This window comes from Myxocyprinus asiaticus, chromosome 26, assembly GCF_019703515.2.
Source record: "Myxocyprinus asiaticus isolate MX2 ecotype Aquarium Trade chromosome 26, UBuf_Myxa_2, whole genome shotgun sequence".
Lineage (NCBI taxonomy): Eukaryota > Metazoa > Chordata > Actinopteri > Cypriniformes > Catostomidae > Myxocyprinus > Myxocyprinus asiaticus.
The window spans coordinates 17,981,692-18,002,057 of NC_059369.1; the positions used below are offsets into that span (position 1 = coordinate 17,981,692).

General features: G+C 38.1%; 1 protein-coding gene across 1 annotated transcript in view; it reads left to right on the forward strand.

The window, feature by feature from the left end:
• Positions 1-20,366, forward strand: part of LOC127417265 (cadherin-13-like) — a 596,890-nt gene that overhangs the window by 362,655 nt on the left and 213,869 nt on the right. Inside the window, exon 7 of the mRNA XM_051657154.1 lies at positions 13,644-13,822. Within this exon, the coding sequence (XP_051513114.1) occupies positions 13,644-13,822 (179 nt within the window). The remainder of the gene's footprint in view (positions 1-13,643; positions 13,823-20,366) is intronic.

A 20,366-nucleotide genomic window follows, 5' to 3' on the forward strand; every position in this document is an offset into this window, starting at 1 on the left:
TTTTCAAGCTCATGCACAAAAAGAGGCCGGATGTTATTAACTTAGGGAGAATAGGCAAGCTGGGTCTTTCAGGCCAAGGAGGCAGTGGATTTCTCCACAGTGTTCTATTCCACGTAGTAGTCCATTTATCTTTCTCCAAAATTGCTAGATGTATTGAATTACCTCCCAAAATGAAAGGTAATAGGGCTCTCTGCTCTCTTCTGTTGCTGCAAAGCAAAGAAAGACTATAAAAAGCCAAGCTACATAGAATTTTGTACTTTTTGAATTCTTAAGGTGCAGTCATACAATTTGGGTTCCATTCACTTTTTTTGCTCCTACCTGTGAATTCATATATCTAGGCTTCTCTACAGTATTTTGTTCAAAGAGAGCCATGTCCTGCAGAGTTAAGCTCTAACTCCAATAAAACACACCTGAAGAAGCTAATTAAGGTCTTGACATTTTGACCAATAGAGCACTACCGTCTGGTGAGGAATTATAAATCCCATTCATATATACAGTATATATACAGTATACAGTGTGTGTGTGTGTGTGTGTGTGTGTATATATATATATATAATTTTTTTTTTTTTTTTTTTTTTTTTTTGACATTTGTATTTAATAGCTGAATTACAACTGAAGAACTACACTACCCATGATCTTGAGGGGGAGAAATCCACCAATCCGTGGAAAAAGAGCTATGCACTGGCTGCCTAATCTGATGACATACTGTGAATGATGCAATGTAGGCGGACTCCCTTTACTCTCAAACTATTTGGATATATACTCTTTTGTTTCAAATCAAAGTTTAAAATGTTGTGATTCAACTTGGAGCTGGTTATTGGTCCATGGCTTAGAACTCTTTTATGAAGGGTTTAATTAAATCCTTATGGTATAAAAGAAAACAAATATGGGAAAAATACTTCCAGAACCTAGATAGCTGAAAAATTGGGCAGGCACTGTTGCGACTGAGGATCCAAACATCACAAATTAATCTCTTAACACAATACAGTACAACGAATACAAACTTCTAAGCTTTGCATTGTTGCTGTAATGTGGAGTAGATTTTTGTACATTTACAGGATGTTAATTTATTTTTAAAGAGATTCTGATTGGTCAGTCAAGGCATTCAGCAGTCAAAATATTTTTGAATAATGACCATTGTCCATAGCAATACTGTTTAACTAACCATTCATCTAGGCAATCAGTAGCCACGTTTCCACTGTCGGGCAAAATGAAGGTGTGCTAATGCGTGCCAGGGCCAGTTGCATTCCCACTGTCACTTCCGTGGCTTGATTGTTCCTCCTCGGGGCTTATTCGGGGCCAACGGCCAATTGCCTTTGGCCCACCGATTATCCTTGGGCCAAAGAAGGCCAACTGGGGACTGAGGCAAGGTCAACGTCAAAGGCGGAGTTTAGCGAGATACTCATGCTGCATTTCATTCAAGTCAGATGTGGGATAGTCCTAATTTATATCTCCAATCTCCGACCATAAAGGAATTCCATTGCCAGATGCTTGGAAAATGATGTCTAAACAACCAAATCTGCTACGCTCCCGTTAGCTTAGCAGGGGTTTGACTCTCATCAGAGACGTCTCCTAGCAACCCAAGTGATAAACAATGCTGCTTCGCTACCATTTGTGCTACAGGTGCACGATCATCAAAAGAGAGTTTAATTTACCGTGTTTTGTACACCTGTCTCTGCAAACGTTTGTTAAACTAGCTTTAATATCTTGTAATGTAGGAACTTTGACTCATTGATCGATTTCATTTAATAAAAGTGAATGTCTATCACTAACTTTGTACATCTCTAGGTGCCGACATGTTTGTGTGACGTCACAAACCTGCATCTCGGTGAAAAAAATTACACATTACAAATCTGTTAAGATACACAATGGACAAATGCGGTGCCCAAACAAACAACTTTCCATGGTTCAAGATCATGGAAGGTGTGCTGGGACATTGTCCCCATGTTAGTGGAGAGACCGCTCTGGACATCATGGCAGTTAAAGTCAATGAGTTGTCAACAGTTACTTATTTTGCTAGCTGGCTAACGTACACATACAATATAAACTTCATATTCTAGATAACTAGATAACACGCTGGGTGGGGTGTGTGACATTTGCACCAGTGTGGCATATTAAGGGCAGGTTTTAGGGCAACACTGCAGGGCTTTTGGCCCGATGGAGGGAATGTCCAAGGTTATTGGCCCCGGCTGACCAGTTTATGGCCCTGGCTTGCACTGGCGCAGTAGTGGAAAAGGGGCTACTGTTTCCCACATAGCTGTCCTTGTGTTCTGTCTCTCATAACACTATATGGTTTTTACAAGTAAGCTAATAACAATTTCAGTTCAAATTATGTCCATGTATTTTTGTTTTTATTTGGTAAGTAGCCATGCAATGAGTGAAATAATGTACAGTCTGTACAATACTGGACATCAACCCTTACTTATTTTGATTAAAAACAGAAAACCCTAGAATGTGATTTAATATACTGTGGCCGATATTTGTTGTGGTGTTGTAAGTAATTGCACATGCTACAAGCCTAAACTGCATCCACATTTGCATACTGTCAGAGTACGTATTGCATCTGATGAAGAATGTACTTCTAATTAATAATGTGCGTTCTTTAGGTATGTAGGTGAGTAGTAGAGATTATTAGTAGTTGGATATATTCAAAGACATATTTCATATGAGAATGTGGGCACTGTCCTGTGACCCGAATTTATGACACAGTGACAACTACAAAAAGAAATGTACTCTGATTTTGTTAAACAAGTTTAATTTAACCACAGGGAAAAACTTTCTTAGTTTATATATACACTATATTGCCAAAAGTATTCGCTCATCTGCCTTTAGACGCATATGAACTTAAGTGACATCCCATTCTTAATCCATAGGTTTTAATATGACGTCGGCCCACCCTTTGCAGCTATAACAGCTTCAACTCTTCTGGGAAGGTTTAGGAGTGTGTTTATGGGAATTTGACCATTCTTCCAGAAGCACATTTGTGAGGTCAGACACTGATGTTGGACGAGAAGGCCTGGCTCGCAGTCTTCGCTCTAATTCATCCCAAAGGTGCTCTATCGGGTTGAGGTCAGGACTCTGTGCAGGCCAGTCAAGTTCTTCCACACCAAACTCGCTCATCCATGTCTTTATGGACCTTGCTTTGTGCGCTGGTGCGCTGTCATGTTGGAACAGGAAGGGGCCATCCCCAAACTGTTCCCACAAAGTTGGGAGCATAGAATTGTCCAAAATCTCTTGGTATGCTGAAGCATTCAGAGTTCCTTTCACTGGAACTAAGGGGCCAAGCCCAGCTCCTGAAAAACAACCCCACACCATAATCCCCCCTCCACCAAACTTCACAGTTGGCACAATGCAGTCAGACAAGTACCGTTCTCCTGGCAACCGCCAAACCCAGACTCGTCCATCAGATTGCCAGATGGAGAAGCGTGATTCGTCACTCCAGAGAACGCGTCTCCACTACTCTAGAGTCCAGTGGCGGCGTGCTTTACACCACTGCATCCGACGCTTTGCATTGCACTTGGTGATGTTTGGCTTGGATTCAGCTGCTCGGCCATGGAAACCCATTCCATGAAGCTCTCTACGCACTGTTCTTGAGCTAATCTGAAGGCCACATGAACTTTGGAGGTCTGTAGCGATTGACTCTGCAGAAAGTTGGCGACCTCTGCGCACTATGCGCCTCAGCATCCGCTGACCCCGCTCTGTCATTTTACGTGGCCTACCACTTCGTGGCTGAGTTGCTGTCATTCCCAATCGCTTCCACTTTGTTTATAATACCACTGACAGTTGACTGTGGAATATTTAGTAGCGAGGAAATTTCACGACTGGACTTGTTGCACAGGTGGTATCCTATCACAGTACCATGCTGGAATTCACTGAGCTCCTGATAACGGCCCATTCTTTCACAAATGTTTGTAGAAGCAGTCTGCATGCCTAGGTGCTTCATTTTATACACCTGTGGCCATGGAAGTGATTGGAACACCTGAATTCAATTATTTGGATGGGTGAGCGAATACTTTTGGCAATATAGTGTATATATATATATATATATATATATATATATATAGCACTTACAGTTGAAAAGAGCTGCCCGGCATGCGTTTCTCTGAGTTTTTTTTTTTTTTTTTTAAATTCAGCTTTTTGAAAATAACATCTACTCAGCTCTCCTGAATGTAGTAGGTCATCCGGCTATTTCTCGTCTTCTGTTTTATAAACACTGAGATTCTGACATACTACCCAAATTCACATACTGCTTTAGGCATACTACTGTATATAGTAGGGAAGTATGCATATTCGGACACAGTGCTAGTGTGAATGTACCTTTATAGCTCAGGCAATCACCTATATTCCAAAAAAGTTTCTAATCAGTCCATATGATTCCTCCTTGTTCAGACAGTCTGGAATTCAGACATTTAATCTCTCGACAGACAATACTTTTTACTATGTTTCAGAGAAAAGCTTTGACTCATTATTTGTACACTTTAAATATCGTCAGATTCCAAAGATAGTGCTTTTTTATCCCTTGTCCTGTAGTTTCATTGTCTGCATTCCCTATGGACTTTCCTTCCTCCCTCTCTTTTATCCTGGTATATAGTCCTATCACCCGCTCGCACACACCTTCTCCATCATTATTTCATCCTGTCTCAATCATCTCCCATTCTTTCTCATTATAAAGCCCATCACAGTTCGCTGGCTTCCCCGGTGTGAATAAGATCCGGAAGTCATATTGATTTCCCTGGATGTCTATAATAGAGGACGTGCCACGTCTGACACAGGCCTTGTGTTAGCACACTGTAGCCTGTACTTTCTTTCCCAACTTCCTGTGTACAGTGATGTGTGTGTGTATATATACAGGTGCATCTCAATAAATTAGAATGTCGTGGAAAAGTTAATTTATTTCAGTAATTCAACTCAAATTGTGAAACTTGTGTATTAAATAAATTCAATGCACACAGACTGAAGTAGTTTAAGTCTTTGGTTCTTTTAATTGTGATGATTTTGGCTCACATTTAACAAAAACCAACCAATTCACCATCTCAAAAAATTAGAATACATCATAAGACCAATAAAAAAAAAACATTTTTAGTGAATTGTTGGCCTTCTGGAAAGTATGTTCATTTACTGTATATGTACTAAATACTTGGTAGGGGCTCCTTTTGCTTTAATTACTGCCTCAATTCGGCGTGGCAAGGAGGTGATCAGTTTGTGGCACTGCTGAGGTGGTATGGAAGCCCAGGTTTCTTTGACAGTGGCTTTCAGCTCATCTGCATTTTTTGGTCTCTTGTTTCTCATTTTTCTCTTGACAATACCCCATAGATTCTCTATGGTGTTCAGGTCTGGTGAGTTTGCTGGCCAGTCAAGCACACCAACACCATGGTCATTTAACCAACTTTTGGTGCTCTTGGCAGTGTGGGCAAGTGCCAAATCCTGCTGGAAAATGAAATCAGCATCTTTAAAAAGCTGGTCAGCAGAAGGAAGCATGACGTGCTCCAAAATTTATTGGTAAACGGGTGCAGTGACTTTGGTTTTCAAAAAACACAATGGACCAACACCAGCAGATGACATTGCACCCCAAATCATCACAGACTGTGGAAACTTAACACTGGACTTCAAGCAACTTGGGCTATGAGCTTCTCCACCCTTCCTCCAGACTCTAGGACCTTGGTTTCCAAATGAAACACAAAACTTGCTCTCATCTGAAAAGAGGACTTTGGAACACTGGGCAACAGTCCAGTTCTTCTTCTCCTTAGCCCAGGTAAGACGCCTCTGGCATTGTCTGTGGTTCAGGAGTGGCTTAACAAGAGGAATACGACAACTGTAGTGTCTGTGTGTGGTGGCTCTTGATGCCTTGACCCCAGCCTCAGTCCATTCCTTGTGAAGTTCACCCAAATTCTTGAATCGATTTTGCTTGACAATCATAAGGCTGCGGTTCTCTCGGTTGGTTGTGCATCTTTTTCTTCCACACTTTTTCCTTCCACTCAACTTTCTGTTAACATGCTTGGATACAGCACTCTGTGAACAGCCAGCTTCTTTTGCAATGAATGTTTGTGGCTTACCTTCCTTGTGAAGGGTGTCAATGATTGTCTTCTGGACAACTGTCAGATCAGCAGTCTTCCCCATGATTGTGTAGCCTAGTGAACCAAACTGAGAGACCATTTTGAAGGCTCAGGAAACCTTTGCAGGTGTTTTGAGTTGATTAGCTGATTGGCATGTCACCATATTCTAATTTGTTGAGATAGTGAATTGGTGGGTTTTTGTTAAATGTGAGCCAAAATCATCACAATTAAAAGAACCAAAGACTTAAACTACTTCAGTCTGTGTGCATTGAATTTATTTAATACACGAGTTTCACAATTTGAGTTGAATTACTGAAATAAATGAACTTTTCCACGACATTCTAATTTATTGAGATGCACCTGTATATATATATATATATATATATATATATTATCCCCTTTTCTCCCAATTTGGAATGCCCGATTCCCACTACTTAGTATGTCCTCATGGTGGCTTGGTTATTCACTTCAATCCGGGTGGCCTCCACTTCTGAGACAGTCAATCCATGCATCTTATCACGTGGCTTGTCGTGCACGACAACGCGGAGACTCCGCATGTGGAGGCTCATGCTACTCTCTGCGATCCACGCACAACTTACCACGCACCCCATTGAGAACGAGAACCATTAATCGCGACCACAAGTTTACCCCATGTGACTCTACCCTCCCTAGCAACTGGGCCAATGTGGTTGCTTAGGAGACCTGGTTGGAGTCACTCAGCACACCCTGGATTCAAACAACTCCAGGCCCCAGTGATGTATATTTTTAAGAGAACAGAGAAAGTTTGAATGCCTGTGAGAGGGAAGACAAAAATAGAAATAAATTGGCTACGTTCAGCATGGCTATCAGATGGGTTTGGGTCAACTTTGCTAAGGCCATGTCAACACAAATGTTCTCATATCATAATTTCATTGTTTTCCTATGCATGAGGTACTGGAGAGTATTTCAAAATGGGATTGACTTTGTTACTCATTCAAATAGAAAGTTAGAGAATTAGAGAATCAAACCTGTTTGTAAATACAGTTGGCAATCATAAAAGCAGACTCCCTGAACATAGCCATTGGGGAAGCAAGTACGTGAGAGAGAAAGAAGGCAGACTGGTTGGATTACTTTGCATTTTGGCCCGAACGGTCATTATCAGCATATAAATATGACCTTTTAATGCTGTGACACACTTTGAATTGTTATGATGTAAAATCTGTCCTTCACAAAAGCTGAAGAGCCCAGCTTTTTAGCCAGTGCTTGATTTTGAGCAGCTGGGGCCACGTCAAAGTGGAAGGCACCCCATGGAGAGGCCCACGGTTTTGGATGGTACACCACTGCCTTCAGTTCTAGAGTTGGGCTCCGTGATTGGCACCCACTAGGCTTCAGCTGTTGATAGTGGACAGAGGTGCCCTTTAAAAACCTCAATCTTCCAACCAACACATTTATCTGTTACATCAGAGAGAATGCTGAGATCTAAAGAAACTCCTGTAGGTTTAGGGTTAAAGCAAAAAGCGTAAAGGTTTATTCACATTATGTGCAAATTTTTGGAATTAAAAACGTACACAAGATTGAGTTCAAAATATTGTACTGCAGTGATATTGTAACATCTGTAGGAACAAGGCATGAGGAGGATGTAAGTGCAGGCTTTTATTCACAAAACACGTAACTCAACCCAAAACAGAAGAACAAACCAAACATCGGTACAGGTTTAACAACTGACAGAAAGAACACTAGGGCAATATATACACAGACAAGGGAAACACATGACAAAGACAACCAATAACTTAACTAATAACAAGATAACAAGACTACTAAACAGGAGCCAATAATAAAACAGAACTGATAACAAGTTAACAAGACAATAAACCAATGAGAAAGACACATGAACATGAGGGAATCAGGATAATACATGACAAGGAATACACAGAACTTCAAACTAAGAGTCTTAAACTTAACGCAAAAATTCCAAGTGTCATAGTTTTGTATTTGAAGACTAGGTCCATTTTGTAATAGATCAGATGCCAAACAATTAATTCAGGTCACCAAACCATTTTCCAAGAATGACGACTCATGATCAGATTCATTAAGAATAGTTTTGGTATGATAAATTGATTGCAAATATATTATACCTAATTATATTTTAGTTTTTTAGTTACATTAGACTTGGTGTGATTAGTCATTAAAGTCAACATAAAACGGTCTTCGCAACACCTTTTACTTCTGTAGTCATGTATTTCTAGTGAAAGTTTTTCAAATGGATGACAAATTGATTTTATCCACTGAGCATTGTTTGGATCATGAAAAGTCACACACACATATGTACAGGGTTGGGGAGTAACAAAATACATGTAACGGGATTACATATTTAAAATACAAAATACGTAACTGTATTCCACTACAGTTACAATTTAAATCATTGGTAATTAGAATACAGTTACATTCAAATAGTATTTTGATTACTGAAGAGATTACTTTGCATTTTATTGTCATTTGTTTCATTTAATATTTAGTCCTTTCAGATGGAAAACATTTAAACATATAAATGATGCGATCCAAAGTGCATTTGAACAGCAGTGAAACACTTTCTTATGATGTGTTACATTCAAGTTTGAAGTTTGGAGCACAAGAAATAGAAATAAACCTTGTGTAAATTGTCAGCTTTACGCTAAGCTAAAATGCTATTTCTAGCCATTTTACATGCACGTTAGCAGACACGATCATATTTTTTTATCAAGAAAGTTCACGCTGGATCATGATTTCTTTTTTTCTAGTAAGACCTTTGATATTAGGGCAAAAATCATATTCTTGATGATAATTTTTGTATTGTTTTCCTGTAAAAATATCTAAAAATCCTTAAAACAAGATCAATTTGATTTATCTTGTTTTAGAAACAACACTGCATAAGATATTTAGGTTTTTCAGAGAATGTATTTTTAACATGTGTATTTTGTCTTTCTGTACTGGCAGAGTTTTTATAGTCAAAACAAGTAAAAAAAAAAAAAAAAATCTACCAGTGCTGAAGTAATCCAAAGTATTTACAATACATCCTGACCTTGAGTAATCTAATGGAATATGTTACAAATTACATTTTACAGCATGTGTTCTGTAATCTGTAGTGGAAAACATTTCAAAAGTAACCCTCCCAAACCTGTATGTATATATATATATATATATATATATATGTGTATGTATAGAGAGAGAGAGAGAGAGAGAGAGAGAGAGAGAGAGAGAGAGAGAGAGAGTGAGTGTGAGTGAGTAAATGGTGACTAAGGGTAGCATTCTATGGCATAATATCTCATTTTGAGTTTCATAAAATGAAAGAAAATCATTCAGGTTTGAAACAACATGAGGGTGAGTAAATGACTGTATTGTAATTTTTGGGCAAACTAATGGTGAATACTTTTTTCCAAGACAAGAGTGCAAGTCACATTCTGTATTACTTCCTTAATTGTTCATTGTGGTTAATTCAAGCACGGCAGTGAGTGTTTGCAAAGTTAGTCAATGGAGAGTTACTCATAGACAAGAGCCCTGTATGAAATTAGCAGCACTAGTCAGCCATTTAATGAGACATTTTTTCTTTTCAATGTCCTGCCTCTTGTTTAATAAGAAAGAGAGAGAGTGCGAGGAAGAAAGAGATAGATAGAAAAAGTCCTCACTCTGGCTGATCCCATAGCCCCAATTAGATGAGCAGAGTTGATAATACAGTAATGGAGACACACAGATTCATGTCTGGCCATTTCAGGTCCTCCTATTATACCTTCCGATGTAGTTAACATTGATTCCGCCTTGGCGCTGGGGAGAGTATGGACTTCATAAAGGAAGACAGTAGCTCCAAAATTGGGCTCAGCTTTGACATAATTGCCTCATAATTGCCTAGTAGTGATTTGCATTCACTTTCTGGCCCTTCCCATCAGCCAATTAGATCCGCTTGTTGATTAATGTGTGTGTTGATGGCTTTTGTCATGGTTCATATTGATGAGCGTTAAATACCTTGAGGCTTTTTTCATCTTTTGAAGGGTTCTAAAGAGAACAGGTTAATCTGAACTACAGGAACTAGATTGATCGACCGACATCTTCGAGTCGTGGTGATTAATTGATTAAGACATTCTTTTTTGAAGTATTTGTTCAGGTTTGAAGCTTGATTAGGAATGTTGAACCTATTTGTAATTAAGTGAGATTATGGGGATTTATGGTGTTATAATTAAACAGTGTAGAATTTGTTTTCACCCCCTTCCCTTCAGCTGAGAGATGATGCATGGTGCTGCAGTATTTTATTTTGGCAGGATTTACAGTCATTGATTAACTGAGCACTAATGAAAAGAGATATATAAAAACTCCAAAGACCTTGGTCTTTTGAGAAGGTTTTGAAGGAGAAATGCATTTGCAGTTCAGTCTTTCAGTTTACACATCAAATAAAAAAATAAATAAAAAAAACACAAAATGAAATTAACTAAAACTTCAGCCAAAAGTGTTTCATCTCAGAGCCAACACTGGAAATCGTGAGCAAAATCCAGAGAATTCACAGCAAAAAAGGTAATTTTAGAATAGTGAAAAACAAAGTGACGAGTCACAGCACCTAAAATATTCATTTCCCAAATAAATTAATACATTTCAGCCTGAAATCTTGATGTTGATTTAAAAAAACAAAAAACAAAAAAAAAACATACAATTATAAATGATCATAAATTATGAAAATGGACGTTATGCATCACAAACAGAGTGTGTATATACAATAAGCTATGGGTGAACTTGCAAAAATGCACTGCATGCCACAGCTTTTTTTTATTTTTTTATTGTATTTATTTGGTTTTTTTCATAGTACCTTCTCAAGGCAACAACAGTTAAACAAGAAGAACAGGGTTTGTCATTGTGATTGCAGCTTCAACTTAACAGGATAGTAAAAAAAAAAAAAAAAAAAACCTTTTGAAACAGCATGTGGGTGAGTAAATGAGGACAGAGTCTTCATTTTTAGGTGAAATATCCCTTTAAGCACAAGGTTGCCCTTTAGAGAGCTGAACGTGAGCGCTCACATCTAGGTACTTCTGTGTGTGCATGTGTGTCAGTGAAGTGGGGGGCATATAACTTCATGTACCTGTAGTGAAGTGAAACAGCTCGCCGTGACTATGGTGTCACCAGAGAGCTCCGCTTTGTGGTTCAGCGTCTGTAATTAATCATTAGAGGTGTACCACTTAACTGGCTGTTAACACTCTCACTCCCAGTGCAGATACTTGCCACTCCCTTAATTATTTATAATTCCCTTTTTCTCATTTACTATAGCCGGGTGCACTCCCTTCTGTCTTTCTCCTGACGAGATCAACTGTGTAAAGTTCTAAAGTTCTCAATGACATGCAAATTAAACGGTACCACAAAAAAGAGCAAGGTCTTGTGCTAATGTTAGAAATGTTTTGCCTGGAAACAAATAAGTCAGTATCTGGATTGTGATGTGAGTGGGCGCAGGACTGAATTTGTGGACTGCTAATTCTTCAGGGCGAATATGTTCTTAACATGAAGGAAATGCTAAATTGTGAGAGGAAAATTTTAGTGTCCTGACGTCATCGTTTTCCAGATTATGTGATAATGGAGAGCATTTTAGAAATGCTTCATTTTTGGTCATGGAAAACACCATTCTAATGTGGATGAGAGGCGTTAATGTAGTGAACTCAGTGCGTTTACAAATGAAAACATTTTAGTGTGGATGTGGCCTCTGTTTTAGTTAGAAGAAAATTACATTCCAGTGTGGATGAGAGGTGTAAACGTAACAAAATCAATGTGTTTTCAAACGAAAATGTGGCCTTTGACTTTGCAATGGAAAGAATCTATTAATAGTCTGTTTGGTGATCAAAGGCTGCTGATTTTGTGCAGCAAGGAAATAAATATTTTACGATTGCCAAAACTTGTCTTTGGCATCAAAATTGTACAGTGCACACTGCACTTATGATGCTACTGTAATATTCATATTTGAGGGCATTCAGCACATAACCCCGTAATTTTTCATTCATCTTTTTCGTGCCTGCAGGAGTTATGCTGTATGGTGCAGAAACTCTCATATATGCTAATAGTAGAGGTTACAGTCAATGATAGAGACCATTAACTTCAGCAGATGGATCCGACTTCGCATATTGTCACTGGCTGGTCACTGTGACTTTAAGAGGTCTCAGCTCCATTCACGGCCCTCTTCAGCAGCTAAGCACGTTCAGATGAGATGGAAGTGAAATTTAGAGAAATGAACAGTACTGCTTGAACTGAGAAATCAGCCTTTCTCTGGATATCATCAAGCTGCTGTTCATTCCGGAAGCCTAAGAGAGGAGGCGAGCAGATACAGCATGTCAAGGACTGACTAGTATTACAGTTCATCTGCCAAGAACAGCATCCATTTATTATATGCAGTGCAACATAAAGCTCGAGTGTACTGGGAAAATTGCAACACCACCTCTTAGAAGTGAAGTTAGGATGGAATTTTGAGCTTCTGTATTTTCTGTCTGCCCTGAAGCCCTATTCAGAACTCCTCTTTTCTGTGGCACGATCGATTACAGTTCTGTTCAGCTATATGGTTTAATAAAAATGCTAATACAGTGAGTGGTGTCAGTGTACAGACAAAACAATGAGGATATATTTGGCAAACTTCCTTTCATGGAGCACAAAAGGAGATGTTTTTAATAATGTCTTTGACCACTGCCCAATTTCTCTTGCAGGAGGGCCACATTTTTTTAACGTCGTATCAAGTTAAAAAGAACTTCAACTGTTAAAAATGTGTCTCGGGACACCTGTGTTCTGCCCTATTTGTGGTCTTGCTGCATATAGAGTTTTTAGCGCAAGGATGCTTTGGTGTAAACGGACCTAACTCTTCTAGGTGTGTTAATGAGAGTGCTACTCATCTCATGAAATGTCCGATCAGTGCAATATAAAGCTTGACTGCTCTGAGAGAATGGAAACATGGACCTTCTAAGTGGAGTTAGGATAATTTTAGTCTGCTGTAATTTTCTGTCTATCCTGAAACCCTAATTGCTTACAGTTCTGTTTGTCTGTCTGGGTTAATGAAAAAGGTGATATGAGGAGTGGTATCAGTGTACAGATAAAAGTACACTGATACCAGTAAAGGAAAAGTTCACCCAAAAAAAAAAAAAAAAAAAACAACATGACTGAATTCTGTCATGACTTTCTTTCTTCCAAGGAATACAAGGAATACGAGCTTTTTTTTTTTTTTTATAGCAGAATGTTCAAGACATTCTTTTCTAAACAATTGAAGTTAATGGTGGCCATGGCTGTCAAGCAAGATTTTTTTAGTGAATATACAGTAGACTTAAACATATGACAAAGCTATCATAAGTCATATGGACTTTTTTTTTTTTTTTTTTTTATGATGATGATTTTATGGTGCTTTTTTCTGAGTTTGACAACCCTTGGTTCCCATTCACTTTCATTGTATAGAAGAGAGCAGCTCAGACATCCCACTGAACTTCATACAGGTTTGGAACAACATGAGCAAATGATTACAGAATTTTATTTTTGGATGAACTATTCCTTTAAGGATATAGTTTGCATCAAACCAAATATCTCCCATTTGTCTCCTTTATAACACTGTGGTTTTCTGGTTGTTTTTGGCAGGCACTACCGTGATGACCATGGTGGCTTATGATGCTGACGATCCTAACACGGACAACGCTGTGCTGCGCTACATCATTGTGAGACAGTCACCTGATAAACCTTCACCCAATATGTTCTACATTGACCCAGAGAGGGGTGACATTGTCACTGTGATCTCACCCAACCTGCTCGATAGAGAGGTATAGTTTGTGCTTTCTTTTAGCACCTCTCTCTTTTTGTTGGTTGGCCTGAAAGCTATTTGGATAGAGTAACTCTACAATACATTCATACACAACAACAGATAGTTACAGTCATAAATTTACATTTTATCATTTAGCAGATGAATTATCCAAAGCAACTTACAAATGAGGAAAATCACGATCAATTTATCATGCAGGAGTCAACAGTTTTCCCAGTATCGCAATATAGAGTTTCAAGAGTGAACAAGAGGAGTACAGAAGCTATAGCAGATGTATAAATACAGAAAAGGAGAGTATGTGCTAGGAGAAGAGGTGTCTTCAGTTGTTTCTTTAAGGTTATGGTGGTCTCAGCAGATTGAATGGATTGAAGATTAAAAGCGTGTCCCACCATTGGGCAACAGAGAGAGTGAAGGTTCGAGAAAGCATGCAATTCCCATGTTGATCTAGGCTGGTTTATGCTGGTCTAGCTGGCGGACCAGCATAGCCATGCTTTTCACCAGCAAAACCGAGCTGGTTGACAAGCATGGTCTTTCTGAAGAAGCTGGTTAAGATAGTTTTAAAGCCAGGTGGGGACAGCATAGCAGAATTCCATGCTAAGTGACCAGCAATAAGCTACTGACCAGCAATGCTGGTCTTTTCCATTCCTGGATGCTGATTGGTCAATTTTGTCATAAAATACACAATATCCACCTTATTTTGCAAATCAGAAGTAAGCAAGCAGTTATATTTCCAATGAGTGCGAGAAAGCTATGTTGTCATTAGACGCAAGGTACAGTAAATAACTTGGAGGAGAATAAAACCAGAATGTTGTGTTGTGGGGTCTTAAACTGTCACACAACCACAAGATGTACAGCAGAATATTATGTTAATATCAATCTAAATATATGATAATATTTTAACTACTACATTTATACAAATTAAGTAATTAGATAATTCACTTGATGCACTGTGTTGTATGTGCAGAAACTTACAATGCACTCCGAACCCATGTGTTTATGATAATAAAATAAATTATATTAAACTGATTAAATACATTGCCAGCCTGCATAATAAAGCAGCATAATTTAGAATTTTTGTATTGCTGGAATAACTTAAAGTGGCTTTTACTGGAAGAGGTATACACAAGTTTGAAAAAGATTGCGTCAAATTTTCGTTAAAATATAATACAAAAATATTATGTACTGTGTACATGTCAAGGACTATAGTATATCTTCTAGCAAAAAAATGCATGTCAAATATTTAATTTTTTGCACTATACCTAATACCACTTTTTTTATATATATATATATATAAATATGAAACAAACATTACATTTGAAAAATGCCTACCAAATATTTCAAAAATACCTCCTTGTCCATACAAAAGACCGTCAGATCTCACAGCACAGCTTCCTATTTTCTTAATGCTTTGTGAGACAAACCTCTAACAGATGGGCAGACAGAACAGAGGAAATTTTCTTTTCAAACTAGGCTGTGTAAACAACCAACAATTTAACAGCTAACACCAGCAAACATGGGGGCAAATCCGTGGGGACACACAGTAACTGCCATGTTTTAATGTTTAACTAACCTCAAGACACCTTTAGAGTCTTCGGCATATTAAAACTGGGCTTTTAATGTTGTTAGGAGACAGGCGGTAGGATGAATGCAGCAAAGACGGTGCGGTGTCTTGAGGACAGACGGTGTTAGCGGTGCATGCTAATGAGCAACTGGAGGCAGTGCTTTTCCAAGATCCTGACCAAAGCGAGTCAACAGCATGATTGCTTTTTCTGAAGGGTGACGAATTCAGGAACATCAATTCGGCCCGCTGCTGGAAGAGGAATATTAGCTGTTGTCAGACACTTAGAGCATGGTTTAATTGAGGTTATACACACTTATCCACCAACATTGGCTGTGTCCGACAAGGCCAGTAGAAAACACCTCAGCTGGAACTGTGCGAAGCTGGCATTAAATGAATGTTTGTGTGTGTTCGAGAGTTGATTTGACATTATAATCGAATGTCACATGTACAAGATGTAGCCGTTTATTTCAAAGACACTAATATCTTTGTAGTGAAAAAAATAGGGGCTTTTTCTTTTTGAGTTTTTGTTTTTGACAGAGTACCACTGGCAGTACTTGCTCTTTTGGTGTCATAGAGGCAATTATACATGACCAGAAAGAAACAAAACAAACAGACAAATTGTGTGTAAGGTGTATTAGTTGTAAAATGTTTAGCATGCATGGTGACTTAGGTTCAAATCGTAACATAACATGCTGTATTTTATATACTTATTTTATAAAACAAACAAAATGAAAAAAGTCTTTGCTTCGAACAATATGTAGGTGGGTAGATGATGACAGAATTGTTTTTGGAAGTTGAATTCAAAAGCTACTTGGCTTAAAGATCTGAGGGGGGCACATGCTATGTGGTGTTGACAAATTTAGCTAACTTAGTGTAGATTACTGGTGTGCATATTCTGTCACCATAACATCTTACTGACATCATGTTGCCTCTGCATGATTCCCATGAGTCTGTGCTTCATTTCAGATGGGATCTCATATGCATGACATGTGACAGATGTTTTACACAGTGAGCTCCAGGGGATTTCAGGTGTGTTAATAAGGAGACAGATGTGTGTTTCCTTTAACTCAGTTGCATTACAATATGTGTTTGTGATTGTGCAGTTTCACCAGGCCGTTTAGTGAAACTATACTGTTTTCACACTTGGTATTACAGTTTCGATCTTCTCCCTTAGAATCACCTTATCAAACAGCCATTCAGTTTGCACTTGGACCAAAAGCTTTAGTGTGAAATTATCCTAAATCTGGGAACTTTTAAACTCCCCACACTTCCGTTATTCAGCCAAATGTGTATTTTTACTAAGTTACCCTCGCCCACCAGGGTGTCTGAAAATTCAGGCAAAAATAGTTTAGGTTGAATGTTGAAGTTGATTTTCCTCTCTGTGACTCTCCCAAGGCTCTCAAGTATTAAATCTGGTTAAGATATGCACATTTATACCACAACCCCATGTTTTTTTTTTTTTTTTATTCTTCTCTGAAACTGTGGATTAATGGTGGAGGGTAATTTCTGGCAGCTAATATCAGGTAGAGATTAGACTCCATTTAAGGCTTTGTGTGGCCTCATTCACATCAATTGGCAAAGAGAGAGAAGTAGAACAGAAAATCTGGAGTCAGAATGGCCAATCAATGCTGCTTTCAAGTGATGTCAGAAGAGATGAGCGCACATTAAACCACCACAATGTTTTAATTATCAGTGAAAAAAGCTTTCCAAATTGGGGCTGTTTCAGTTAGATAATCTAGATTTGTCTCGCTGTGAATTCGGTGACAGTAAGTGGAATGATTTGCTACTGAAATTCTCCAAAATTCTAATCACTGCCATCTGTGGCCGAATCTGGAGGTGTTGTTGAATGTATGGGCACGTGTGTGCTCCTGCTCTCGGTGAAACGTTTAGTTGTAAATTATGTAACACAGTCAGCAGGAATGTATATTTTATTTACTCTACCCAGGGGTTAACTTGGGATTTCAGAGGTGGGGGAACCCTAAAATCAGGTGATGTCGCTATCTGGGAATCTATTTTACTGGGATAATGATTTGTCTCTCATTATTTATGTGTCATTATTCAACTGAATTGTGAAAATGTATAATTACATGGAATATTTGGTTTAGTGACATTAGATAATAGCTGGGACAGGTTACCTTCTTGCACTAGGTAGGGGGTCATCTTATAAAACATGCTAAACTTAAATATAATTATGTTACAATTAAATAGTAAATGCACATTGTCCTTAATGGGGGAAATAAACACTTTCTACAAACACATGTTTACTCAAATTATTCTGATAATGTAATTTGTGATGAGAACATTTGCATGAAATTATAAGAGTTTAAAATATATAAATTTTCACTAGTGAATCTGACAACCTATATTTGCGAGAATACATTTCATTTTTTCAAAAATAAAAAAAATAAAAACACAAAATAAAAATAAATACTGAATCAACAAAAATGGAGGATTCACATAAATATACACATAACTTTGAAACCTTTACAGTGTGTTGGTCGAGTGGTGTTTTGATCTCGAGTTGTATGATATTTTTACCTAAAATCCTTCGGGTAACTTTTTAATAAACTAAGCAAACTTGCTACTGCATATCAGTGGATCTAAGAAACGGATGAGCAGTTGATTCCATATTACGCAATTTCGATGAACCTGAGATCAGACCACGGCGTGATACAGAAGTGGAACGTGCATCTGAATGTGGGGCACGCTGTCTCGTGCCACTCTCATATATGTTGCCTCTACCATAGTCCACAACTAACTAGAATGAAGCAAAATGAACTTGACATATTTTGAACAAGTGCATTCGCTAAATAGAGAAGAAATGTCCAATGGATCAAGCAAAAACCACATCGGAATACACAATAAATGGAATTGACTGACAAACAAGCATTTTTTTTTCTTTTGGAATCGAAGGTGCCGGAACGCCATTCTGGACCATACCCAGCCAATTTAACCCCTGACCCTACCCCCTAACCCAAATCCCAACCCCTAAACCTACCCGTTTGTGGTGTAAGTGGAGTAAAAATGTCATTTTGAGCAAAAATGCAACCTCCAAATCACGTTCATTTTATGTGAACGCAATTACTTCCTGGTTCCCACAGGACCAGAACTGTTTCCCGAAAGATTGCTCGCGCAATGTAGTGGTGTCCGATTCTTGAACGAAACGTTCTTTTGAGCCAATTCTCAGCAAGCAACCGATCTAGCCAGTTCACAACATCAAACTTAATCGTACTTTAGTTCCTGGTTGATGACGCAAGATGCACAGCTGAAGTACATTTACTGGATACGCAGCACGTCGAACAGTCCGACTCAAAAAAAACTGAATGAGCCGGTCCAACTAACTGTTGAAGATTACCGAGGACTTGCAGTGTGTTAAAGGCAGTAGCCGCATAAAACATTTATAAACCTAGAGATGTTTGTTCTATGTTATTCAATGAATTATTTAAAATATTTGCAAATGAAGGTCTTGAGACTTAAACATGCATTTTTACTCAATTATGTTACTAATACAAATTATTAATAATATATTAGCTTTCTTGTTGTGTTTTTGTATTTTTTAATTAGACTTAATTGTGTAGCGAACTGTGATGGACATTTTCAAGAAATCTAAATTTCCTTAACTTATGTATCAGCAACAACATACTAAAATGAAATTAATGCAGATGACTATTAGCCTGAGACCGAGTTTGAAATGAACAAGTTGGACTCATACTAGACCGGTTATTGAACCAAAGAACCCGTTCGAAAATAACAAATCAAACCTACAGGCAGAATCGAAAGTCAGCTATTCAGTCGTGTCCGACTCAAAAAGAACTGTATGAGCCGGTCCCATGTACTGTTGAAGTTTGCGGATGATTACCGAGGAGTCTGATGAGTGAGTTACTGATACTATGAGCATGCGTGTACCGAGGATTTAAACGAGCCTGGGGCTAAGTGGAAGTTGCTTTACTGACAAACAAAATGTACTGGAAATATGCTTATGACTATAGTTTTATTAAATAACATTTTTATAAAAACATGCTAAAACTTTCCAATCGAGAGATGTAAATTAATTTGACTATTGTTTATTGTGCATGCAGATTATATTTTAAATTGTAAGATGAATCATGGTTTCTGGTGAGCTAATTAAGTTTATTCTCTTTATATGCTTTAGGTACATAGAACATATCCACGTTTGTACATTTGTGTCTATATTGGGTACTTAAGGTGCAAAACGTTAATGTAGAAAACCAAGATGTAATCAGTATTTGTCAGTTGTATATGACATGCAGGATCACAGAATGAAACACTGATGACAATAAATGCCATTATTATTATAACTTAATTGAATACAATTTTATAATCAGCAATATGCATTCACATATGCATAAGTGTTTGAGCGTGAAAACCACGACTTCGGGATGTTAGAATTACGTACTAATGAAGTCATTACGTGATGACGTAAAAGAAACGCTGAATCGGTTTTTGAAACGGTTCATGGAAACTAACTGTCTGAAAAAACCGGTTCGTGGAAATGAATCGGACTTCCTATCACTAGCGTAATGTGCTAGTTAAGCTAGAGGGAAATGTGTTTACATTTGGATTGATGACTACTCAACAAGGCATGTGCATCTAAATATGCCTGAAGAAGGCCTTTAATGGAATACTGTAGTTCACACAAATTTAAATTGAAAATTCTATTATCATTTACTAACATTCATGTTGTTACAAACCCATGTAACTTTCTTTTTTTTTTTTTTTTTGTGGACACACAAAAGGACGTTAGGCAGAATGTTAGCCTCCGTCACCATTCGGTTTTACCATATGGCAATACCATACTGCCTAACATCTAACACAAGTCAGTCATACTGGTTTTGGACAAACATGAGAATTCTAAAATGATGTTAGTTCAACAAATGGCTTGCGGACAATTAGTGAAAACATAAGGAACCGAGAAATCTCAGCACACACACAAAATACACATCTCTCTTGACAGGACAAGTGT